The sequence below is a fragment of the Manis javanica genome, chromosome 17 (assembly GCF_040802235.1).
Source record: "Manis javanica isolate MJ-LG chromosome 17, MJ_LKY, whole genome shotgun sequence".
In the NCBI taxonomy this organism is placed as follows: domain Eukaryota; kingdom Metazoa; phylum Chordata; class Mammalia; order Pholidota; family Manidae; genus Manis; species Manis javanica.
Genome location: NC_133172.1, coordinates 622,655 through 633,851, shown reverse-complemented (window position 1 = coordinate 633,851; position 11,197 = coordinate 622,655). Strand labels below are relative to the sequence as shown.

General features: G+C 44.8%; 1 protein-coding gene across 4 annotated transcripts; it reads right to left on the bottom strand.

Moving 5' to 3' along the window:
- Positions 1 to 1,709: 1,709 nt before the first annotated feature.
- LOC108399053 (uncharacterized) lies at positions 1,710 to 10,736 on the bottom strand. Of its 4 annotated transcripts, none has more exons than XM_073225283.1 (4): positions 10,150 to 10,736; positions 9,426 to 9,464; positions 7,303 to 7,429; positions 1,710 to 6,004 (listed from the first exon to the last, which is right to left on the bottom strand). In XM_073225283.1, exons 1-4 carry the CDS (start codon positions 10,276 to 10,278, stop codon positions 4,056 to 4,058), a joined length of 2,244 nt encoding a protein of 747 aa, XP_073081384.1. In that variant the 5' UTR covers positions 10,279 to 10,736; the 3' UTR covers positions 1,710 to 4,055. The 4 variants fall into 4 exon arrangements, with proteins under 4 accessions (XP_073081384.1, XP_036848885.2, XP_073081386.1 ...); XM_036992990.2 differs by having other exon boundaries at positions 10,069 to 10,735; XM_073225285.1 differs by having other exon boundaries at positions 10,248 to 10,734.
- Positions 10,737 to 11,197: the final 461 nt, after the last annotated feature.

Below are 11,197 nucleotides of genomic sequence, written 5' to 3'. Positions count from 1 at the left end.
CACATATGAATGCTACCTGTTGAAGATGGGGAAAAGATTTCCTTCCCCTCCCATGTATCAGAGCATGTATTTTAGAAACCTACAGGTACTCACGCCTTTCAAGTACTTCCTGTTGAAGACTACACAGGCCTGTCACGGGAAGCTTTTTCCCTCCAACTTTATGACCCAGGAATATACTTTGAAAGAAACCTAGACCAATCTCTTTAAAATGCAAACATCCCCAGAGCCATTACTTGAACTGCGGTATCAAAAGGAGGCGGCTCCCTTGCCCCACAGGCTCTGCGGGAGGGGAAGGGCCCAACTCTGGTGCTCAGCGACGGTTTGTCTTTCCTCTGGATAAACCCAAAAGGCAAACAGAGCGCCGCCTCAACGGCCAGGTTAAGTTAGGACAGACTCCGTGGGACAAATGGTATTATCAAATCTTCCTACTTGAGGACTATTATCTACCTTAAAAATATGTGTGTGACGGGTTGTATCTTCTTAAATAAAGGGCTGAGAATTCTGCTTTTGAAATTCTTAGGAGATCGCTTTTGATATGCATAGAACTCTGGCTTAATGTTTATCTAATAAGATGTTTTCTCTGTCTACTACCTTTGTGAGGATTTCTGGGTTGGGATATTATGCTTTATTTCCCATACTAATCATCACACGACTGTCTGCAGGAACCCAACTTCATTTCTCATCCCATTATCTCGTGTACAGGATTATGGGGAAGGCTAAAATAAACAGTATCAGATTAAGCCATATAATACATATTTTTTAAACATTTTTGAAAGTGAGAAAACAGTATTGAAATCATACTTAATATTCTTAAATACTTTTGTGTTAACAGTTATTAGGGTTAAGGAATGCTTCCATTCTGAAGAGATTATGCATTAAATGACATGCCGGAATTATAAGTAAACTAATCCACTCATGTACACAAGGATAGCTGAAAAAAAAGGATGGTCATATGATACTGAGGAAAGATTTGGAAGGGTTTCTCTCATTTCAGAACACAATTTCCAATTCTGTATATAAATATATCATAGTTTTTTAATGTTGAGGATTAACTTTGAAAGGGAGGAAAGCAAATTTTTGCTTTCAGGGTATAAACGTTCATCTAAACATCAAAATATTATTTTAAGCATGTGCAGTTTGAGTCAATTTAAATGGTTTTAAAAAACCAAACATTAAAAATGTCTCCCTTCCTTATTTTTTATGTTCTTGAGGTCATTTGCAGCTGTTGTGTCAGTATGCTAGAGCAGAATAGTGGTGGGCTACTGGCAAAACTATCCCCAATTCTATGTTCAATGACATCATGTTGGCAGTTTTAAACTGGCCGCTGTGGCAGTGTTTACGTCAAGGAAATAGAAGAACACTACAGATCATGGGTTTACACATGGTATCGTTGAGTATCTCGAGTTAAAGTGATCAAGAATGTGTTCACAATGCAGATTGAACTTAGAAGCACATGCTGTATGTGGCCACTGCATTCTGTATGAAAGAATGTAGGAAAGAATCCCATATTTAAAAACAATTATTCCTTAAGCAAAGTCACATCACAGAAGATGAAGTTCCAACAAAACTTTGTTGCCTCACTTTGTTAGAGAAAAGGGAAAAGACCAAAACTCATTTTAAAAAACTATGTATGAACATTTTAACAAAGATATACAAATGGTAACTAGACAAAAGTTAAAACAATGAAACAACAGAGAAATACAACCAAAGCCAGTGAGATAAGCTTACACATTTATTTGAAGGGGAAAATTTAAAAATACCAAACATAGCCACTTTTGGCAAGAATATGGAAGAACCAGATGTCTTCACACTACTGACAGGAATACAAAAGGGTCCAACCACTGGAGATGAATCACAGCCTGGCATTTCTTAAAGAGATGTCTATTCACCCACCCTGAGACTCGGGCACTGCACTCCAAAATATTAGCATGAGATAAATGAAACACATGTATATGAAAAACTGGTTCCATATACTCTATAGTGATTTTATTTAAAATGGTCAAAAAATGGAAAACTCAATGTGCATAAACAGATGCAAGACTAGGGGCACATCCACACAACACGATACTTCTCAGCAATACAAAAAGGATGAACTACTCATATCCACACCACTGAGATTCCCAAAATGAATAAGCCAAATGAGGCTATTCAGGGAAAAAAATAATAAACACTTTGAGAAGAATCAAATAAAATTCTAGACAATGGGAACTAACATAGTATAAGGGAAAGTGAACTACTGGTTGCAGGGAGGGTAGCAGGAGAGATGTATTATGTAAGGTGACACACAATACCTCATGTATTATAGGGTACTACGGAGCGTTGGAGAGGTTCATCACCATGACTGTGGTGGTGGTTTTGTGGGTTTAATGAATATCAAAACTTATGCAATAGTACAATTTAAATATAACAAGCATAGCATTTACGACTTAGTAAGGCTCTAAAAATATGGTTCAAAATAAAATTCAGGATTTCCTACAACTCTAGATTATCAACCTGGCAAACTGTATTGCTTCCAGCACCCCTTTGCTTGAGCCTTGCAAGGACACCTTACCTCTGGCAGCAAATACTGGCCAGCAATAAGGCAGTTTCCACCTGATTCAACAGGAATGACGGCTGGAGAAACGGCCACAGAGCTGGCCTCTGTCCTTATTTTCCTGCATAGCAATAACCTTGAGGTGAACAGCCCAGAAAGGCTAAGGAAATCATAAAATATTTAGATTTTTTCCTCTCATAATGACCTCAGTACACAAGATCCATACTTCTGGAGGACTTAAGAATTTGTTTCTGCTCATCCTTTAGGCATAATGACTGGAACTTACTGCATGCCCCTTTAAAGGAAGTCTATCTCTGTGGAAATCTCTTCCCCTCCCTATAAATCCAGTGTTTCTGTGAAAGTATGAGTGCCTGGCCCATACAATCACATAACCTGCAATGCTACTCTATGGCAATTTGGACATCAGGGAACACGGCTCCACTGCAAAAACCCAGGGAACAGGTTCTCCTCACCAGTGCTGAGCACAATGCAACACCTGCTGTAAATACGAAAACAATTCCATGTTTCTCTCAGAAGCACCAAGGGTATCACAACTGCCTCCTTCACAGACTAATGTCTGGGCCCACAAAATACCATGGTATCCAGGCTACAAATTGGACCACAATTTCCTGCATTCTTGGAGGCCTTGGGCAGCAATGCAAACTAAAGCAGAACTGGAGAGTGCTGTATTCTGCCATGATACTGTCCCCCTTTGAGGCACACAGTTTGGGATCCCCAAAACAGCTGTTTACCCCTTTGTGTTAGCAGAACCCAGTTGATATCAAATCTCCACATCCAGTGAATACAGCCACAAGACTAAAAATGGCTTAAAGAGTGAGGCCTCCATTTCCACACAGCAACAGCAATGGGAGGCAAGCTGCACCTGGGCTGGAGTCTTTGAAGGGCAGGAAAAATTCCATCACAAGAGTCATGAGATGAAAACAGAACTGAAAAAGGCAGCTCATGTTTTCAGGTCACCAGTGGAGTCTTCCGGACCAAAAACTGGTCAGGTCAGTGACATGATTTCTCAGAGAAAGAAACTATAAAGGAACGAATATTCAGGGTTCTTACACATCCTTCCCATACTGGGGAAACACTGAGGTTTGCTTCCCTGGACACACTGTAGCAGGGAAATGATGAGCACCAGAACCATCAGAACTGTAATCTGGCAAAGGTCCTGGGAAGATTAAAAAGTGCAATGCAACTCCCACAAATCCGGAATGTACTTGGTTTATCAAGTATCTGAAGGTCAAGGCAGAAAGCACTCTCATAAAGAGATCCCCCAGTGTGTCTATACCAACAAGAAATAACACATTTCTAGCACATCTATTGTTTTTCTGAAGTGAATTTAGTGGTACCTGATGAACTGAAGGCAATTCCACAATCAGTGCACTCATAAGGCTGTGTTTCAGTGTGAACTCTCCAGTGTATAAAAGGCTACGGTTTGGGCTACAGGATTTCCAACATTCACCATACTCAAGGTCATTATCAACTGTGATTATGCATTTTTATGAGACTGAAATCATAATGGATTTTCCACATTTATTTCATCATAAGAACTTTGTACACTATGAATGCTCCTGTGCTTAATGAGGCTGGAGTCTTTTACAAAGCACTTCCCACATTCCATGCACTTATATGGCTTTTGTCCTGTGTGAACCCTGTGATGGTGACTGAGTGAAGAACTTTGGCTAAATGCTTTTCCACATTTGCTGCACTCATAAGGCCTTTCTCCAGTGTGAAGTCTCCTGTGTCTAATGAGTCTAGAGTTTTCAGCAAAAGATTTCCCACATACAGTACACTCATAAGGCTTTGATCCAGTGTGAATTCTCTGATGCTGACGGAATGCAGAGCTGTGGCTAAAACTTTTTCCACATTCACTGCACTTGTAGGGTCTTTCTCCAGTGTGAATTCTCTGATGTGCTAGGAGTGTAGCTTTTTGGCTAAATGATTTACCACACTGGTTACATTCATATGGCCTCTCTCTGGTGTGAACTATGAGGTGCATAGTGAGATTGGACTTTTGGCTAAATGATTTCCTACATTCCCCACACTCATATGGTTTCTCTCCAGTGTGAACTCTCTGGTGTTGAGTAAGTTCAGACTTTCGCCTAAAGGATTTCCCACATTCCCAACATTTATAAGGTCTTTCTATAGTATGAACACTCCAATGCTGAATTAGGATGGTCTTTTGCCCAAAAGATTTCCCACATTCCCCACACACATAAGGCTTTTCTCCAGTGTGAACTCTCTGGTGTCTAAGGAGTGAAGAATTTTGGCAAAATGCTTTTCCACATTTGCTGCATTCATAAGGTCTTTCTCCAGTGTGAATTCGCCTGTGTTTAATGAGTCTGGAATTTTCAGCAAAGGATTTTCCACAGTCAATGCATTCATAGGGCCTTAAACCAGTGTGCCTTCTCTGATGTTGACAGAGTGCAAAGAATCGGGTAAAAGACTTTCCACATTCACTGCAATCATAAGGCCTTTCTCCAGTGTGAACTCTCTGATGTTGAATGAGGGCAGACCTCTGAACAAATGATTTATCACATTCCTTGCACTCATATGGTCTTTCTCTAGTGTGAATTCTGTGATGTATAATGAGGTTGGACTTTCGTGTAAAGGACTTGCCACATTCCCCACAATCATAAGGCCTTTCTCCAGTGTGAACTCTCTGATGTTCAACGAGACTGAAACTTCTGGTAAATGACTTCCCACATTCTGTACATTTGTAAGGCCTTTCCCTCGTGTTACTCCTCTGCTGTTCAACAAGGGGAGACATTTTAGGTAATATTCCACATCCTTCAGAGTCAACAGTTCTTTGACCAGCATGAACTTTCTGATGTTGACTGAGGCTGCTGCTTCTGCTAAAGGATATCCCACATTCACTGCACATAAACCATCTTTCTCTAGTGATCAGTCTCTGGTGCTGAATAAGTGTGTGTCTGCAGCTCAAGGCTTTTGTGCATCCTTTCCAGTTGTTATGAGTTATTGCCCTCTGAACGTCTACCCCACACTCTGTCCCACCACACTCTGTCTCACTGGTTGACCCCTCATTGGTGTAAGTGGCCTGTGGCTGGAGAAATTCAGAGCTGGCCAAGAAGTCCTTCCCAATCACCCTGAACATAAATGGCTTTCCTGACACATTGCATTTGCAGTTCTTCACAAACGAGGCTCTGTCCACATGGTTCCTGAAGTGTTTCTCTCCAATACACTGCTTCTGGTGATGAAAAAAGTTTTCCCTGACATGCAGTTGTTTCCCATATGCCTCACACCTGTGAAGTTTCTGCCTGTCAAGTGTTCCCTGGTGCTCAACCAAGTGCAAAATGTCTCTCAGGATCAGGCCACACATTTCACAGGGATGGGCCTTCTTGGAAGAGAGAGCAGCCTTGGGAGTCCTGACTTGTGATATCCTTTGTACAGAAATGCTGTGCTCAAATGGGACCTCTTCATTCGGCACTCCATGGCAACAACCTGAAAGCAAGAAATGTTGGCAAAGTGCATGTTGATTTTCGTGGATGGGGGCAGCCACACACAAGTGAGTATCTGACACATCCAAGAATGCATATGTGTGATTATTTACAGGAAAAGGAGTTCGGTTCAGGTTGATGATGGGTCTTTTTTCACTATAAAGAGCACACAATGGAAGGGGGGAGACCACATGAGGAGAAAGACAACCATGTGGTACACCACAGGGAGGAGAGACAGGCTATACACTCATTCCTCTGCAAAGAACCCTCAGCAGAACCCTGTCTGGTGGTGACACATGAGTGCAACACAGATGGGTATCTCCAATCCCCAAAACTAGGACTGCAACAAGGCAGCTGCTGGTGAGAGAAGTTTTAAGAATGGGTACACATTTCAACACACAAAATATATAGGCCAACATGGGAAACTGCTGTAGATGAAGCACTGAGAAGAGTAGGTAAGAAAGGCAGTCCAGAGATGTGACAATTAGCCATAGGCTGGACTGAGAGTAGAAGTGACAAAATGTAGATTGGATAAGTGGGCCATATAAAGAATAGGGCAAAAAAGGCAGAAATAGGGTATAGCCATTGGTATCAGCACCAAAATGCTAGTTGACCAGAACAGCTTTTTGGATCATCTGAACACAGCACTGATGTCATGCCCTATCCCAGTGAGCCACTGGTCAGGGCCAGGTTCACTCTGAGACCATTTTGCTGAGTCTGGACACATATCCAATCTATGGAAACCAAAGACTCCTGACCCCACTCCCAAGCATATAGGAACTGGATAACGCAAGTACCACACACAGGCAGCTAGTGCTGACCCGTAGCAACCTGGCACATCAGAGCCCAGGAAGAAAGTAAGTATCACAGTGAGAATTTGCAGGGGGTGGGGTCTTGTAAGAACAGAGCCCACAGTCCACATCACAGAATTAATTCCTGGCATAGGCAGATATGAGGGAATGCCAGGTAGAGTAAGGAAATAGGATCTGGAGCACACATATGCCATGGATCTGGACAATGTCACCCAGCAAGGAAGAGGTCGGGTAGATGGGATAAATTAAGCTGAATGTCAAGACTCCTGACCCTGAATCCTACTCTGGAAGGCTGCAGGGAGGCAGATGTTGGGCATGTTCAGAGAGGAGAGGGCAGCATACACCCCTCAGCCCAACCAGCCACAGCACCTGCTCAGGAACTGGGGAAGGAAGGAGAGCCCAGGGTCCTGATATGAGGATGACAGACTTGTCTCTGGGGAAAAGGAAAAGGCAGAGACCCTCATGGCACAGAGGAGGGTGAAGGCCTTACCTAGGGAGGTTATAACTGCCAAGTTCTGCAGCATCACATCACGGTACAGGCGTCTCTGAGTCTCATCAAGGAGCCCCCATTCCTCCCAGGAGAAGTAGATGGCCACATCTTCAAACGTCACATTGCCCTACAATGGTGGTGAGAGATGAAACGACAAACTGTCCACTCTCAGAAGCCACAACCCATTTTCCCACAATCTATATTATGACTATCCATTTCCCAAGCATCCCAACTCAAAGGAGAAATCAGGCCATGGTGGTGGTGTCCCCTCTTGGCCCCACTGAGGACTGGGGTGGAAACACAAGAGTTAAGTAGACAAATACATATCTAAGCTGTGGGCCTGGTTTACAGTCATCAATACGATTATGACAAGTGATTCCCTTGGTATGATCAGTGTTATGTAATCATCAATGCAGCAACCTGCACCCACCAGACATGCTCCCCCTCCAGCCATGCATTGTTCTTTAGACTCCACATCTCTCAGTCTCCATATCCCACAGCTACACGTCCATGGCTGCCCCCACCTCACTGCCCCACACCATCTAGATTAGCCCCAGACAGCATTCACAGCACACTTGGCAAATTCAAACAGGATCAACTATGACCAGACTTTCAGAGGTTCCCAACAGCAGTGTCATTTCAAATCACTACATAAGCACCTCACTGTGTAGCTGTTCTTTGCTTCATACTTAGCCACACAGACCCTCCTGTGGACCTCAGAAACCCAGAGTCCAAAGCTGTCTGTGATGCACCTGCTATCACTTCAGCAAATACAAATTTTCTCTGTTCCCCAAAACTTCATTCAAAGACCAGCCCCAGTAATTTCCCACCCCAGGCCTAAAGATCTCACAGGTAACTGCATTTGCTCATAAACACATACCAGGCTGAAACATCCCAAGGCCCCAGCAAAGTCATCACAAAATCTTGGTGAGCCAGACAAGAGATAATAAGTGTTAGCAAGGATGTAGAAAAAAGGGAACCCCATGACTCTGTTACACTGTTGGTAGCAGTCACTATGGAAAACAGAAAGGTTCCTCAAAAAGTCAAAAACAGAAATACCATGCAACCTAGCAATTCCACTTCTGGGAATTTACCAAAGGAAAACAAAATCAGTAATTCAAAAAGATATCTGCACCCCCATGTTTAATGCAACAGTTTTAACAATAGCCAATATATGGAAGCAATACCTAAACATCCATTGATAGATAAATGAGTAAAGATGTGGTACATACATGCAATGGAATATTACTGGGCCATAAAAAAGAATGAAACCTGCCATTTGTGACAATGTTGATGGACCTAGAGGGTATTAGGCTAAGTGAAATAAGTCAGAGAAAGACAAATACCATATGATTTCATTTGTATGTCGAATCTAATAAAAAAAAAACCAACCCAAATGAACAAAGCAGAAACCTAGTCATAAACATGGAAAATAGGGTAGTGGTTGCCATAGAGAAAGGGTTGGAGGGATGGGTAAAATGGGTGAAGGGGAAAAAAAGGGACAAACTTCCAATTATATTAAGTTACAGAGATGAAAAATACAGCATAGGGAACATAGTCAATAATATTATAATCTTTGTATGTGACAGCAGGTACCTATACTTACAGTGGTGAGCATTTTGTAATAGATACAACTACTTTTTTAAAAAGTTTTGGTCATAGAGCGGTAAATAAGCACCAGCTCTGACCTGAGTGTCATTTTGGGACAAATATTCTTATGCCTCTGCATCTATCTGATACCCACTTTTCCCTCAGAAGCCTCAGCCACCTGTCAGTCTATCAAGTCTGTACACCAAGCTTTCACAGACACCTATCTACCTTAACTATGTTTATGAAGCCCAACACCATCAGCCAGGTACCCAAACAAGTGAACCAGTCCTTATTCAGTTGGATCTCTAGGAATATGCAAATTCCAGTAACGAACGATGGGTTAACCCCCACACCCACCTTTTCACATTGTTTGCCAGTAATGGGGAACATGGACTTAGGACCCCTGGGCTTGGGGTTTCTCTAGGGCCCCAGACTCAGTAACTGGAGGAAGACCATTAAGACTCCAAGCATACCACAGTCCAGAGAACAGAGAGATGAGGGTTGGGCCAGCGGGGAACAGGCCCTTCACTCACCTGCTTGGGTTCCAGACGTGCTTCTGCAGTCATGGGGACCTGTGAGAAGAGGCACATGAAGAATGGCTCCATGCAGGATTTCATGGGCTCACCTCTCCACATACCTTCCCTGGCCCTGGAGCCAGGTGACTTCAGGCCAACTGCCTAACCTGTGGGCCTCGTAGTTGCCTCTTACCCGCAGTGCGACCCTGAACAAAGATTCAGCCTCCCAGTGCCTCAATGTCCTCATCACCCCTCCACCCTGTCCTTCTTTTGAACTGCCTTTGAGAAAGTTTTAATCTCTGACGTAGACCGTGTCTCTCCTTTGTTCGAAGCTCTCTGGTTCCCAGAGTCCTCACAGCAAAAGTACAGCCCTCGGCGGGCTCTTCCAGGATTAGGCGCCTCCCAGGGCTCCCTGCGGGCGGAAGGCCGCCCCAGGTTCCCGGATGCCCGAGTCCCCCCGGCTCGGCCCCAGCCCCGGCCTCCGCACGCGGGGTCCCCCCGCCCGTAACGGGCCCCACGCGCCGTCACGCCGGCGCTCAGGACACCGGCCCCGCCCACGAGCGCCTCTCCGTCCCGGGCCCGGGGCCTGGGCAGCGGGGGCCCGCACTCGGGGCCCGAGGGTGGGTGGGTGGGCTGGGGAGGCCCGGGGACGGGCAGGTACCTGAGGCGGGGCCCCCAGCGTGGCCGCCGCCATCGGGCTCCGTGGACGCAGCGGGGCCGGGCGGCGGGAGAAGAAGCGAACCTGGCGCGGAGCTCCTGGGCGGCGTCGCCGGGCGTCAGACCCGCCTCCCCGCCTAGCGGACGGCGCCTCCTCTCGGACCTTCTCTGACAAGAACATACCACAGGGCAGCCAAGATGACGGCCTCGGCATGGCACCGGAAGCCCCGCCCCAACCGATGTGCTCAAACGGAAAGGCCTCCTTGCTGATCCTTCGTTGGCTCTACCACGCTGTCTTCAGCGCACGGCATTCTGGGAAATGTAGTCGTCAGAGCCCCCAAGCCGTGATAAGGGGCTTCACCACCTGACTCCAGGAGAAAAGGCCAAAGGGCGCTGGGAAATGCGGCGCCCCTGCCGGGTGGCTAAAAACAAACGAAATCCTCCCTAGATGGATCAAGGTGGGTGTCTGGGAAATGCAGTCTGAGTCTTATAATTCAAGCCTCCAGGCCGTGAATTAGGATGACAAATCTTCAAGACGGGTGTGGCAGATATTTTCCCAAAACTGACCTGCCATTTTCTTCTGAAATGCACCCGAGGCACCCAAAGTTTGGGATACTACCAAAGTTGTAATGTTTGCAGAGCCCATATCTGTTTATAAACCTCCCCACATAGTGAATAAAACCCCCAAGATTAAACAGAATTTACATAGTAAGGTCTCTCTTAGCGCACAAACCAAAACAATATGTGTCAGGCAGTGCTCAGGTTGGTGACTTGTGAGCTGGAAAAACTCACCACAAGTATAACATTGAGACATGAACCACAGGTTTAGACAGAGTAGGGTGAGGGCCTCTGGAAAAAGCAAGGCAAGATAATTAGTCAGAGCAACGTAACAACATGCAAGGAAACCCCCTACCAAAACTGTGTTAAACATCAAGCTCTAGAGTCATCCTTCAGTAAGATCAGTTAATATTCCCTAAAGGAAAACAGCCCATGTTTTTTATTATGCTAATCACTTGTAATTATGCTAATCATGTGTAAGATTCACTTTAGCATGCTAAAAGGCCCAGGCCTATGTTCTGTCTTTCCTCCTTCAGACGTGATGAGGTGATTTGCAATTTGGGCAATCAATAATG

What these genes read in the sequence shown, in the direction of transcription:
- LOC108399053 (XM_036992990.2), bottom strand. Translation starts at nt 10,278, where the DNA reads ATGCCGAGGCCGTCATCTTGGCTGCCCTGTGGTATGTTCTTGTCAGAG. An exon ending in CGCTGGGGGCCCCGCCTCAG is followed by an intron (nt 9,465 to 10,068) that starts GTACCTGCCCGT and finishes CTCTTCTCACAG; the next exon opens with GTCCCCATGACTGCAGAAGC. An exon ending in GGCAGTTATAACCTCCCTAG is followed by an intron (nt 6,005 to 7,302) that starts GTAAGGCCTTCA and finishes TCTTGCTTTCAG; the next exon opens with GTTGTTGCCATGGAGTGCCG.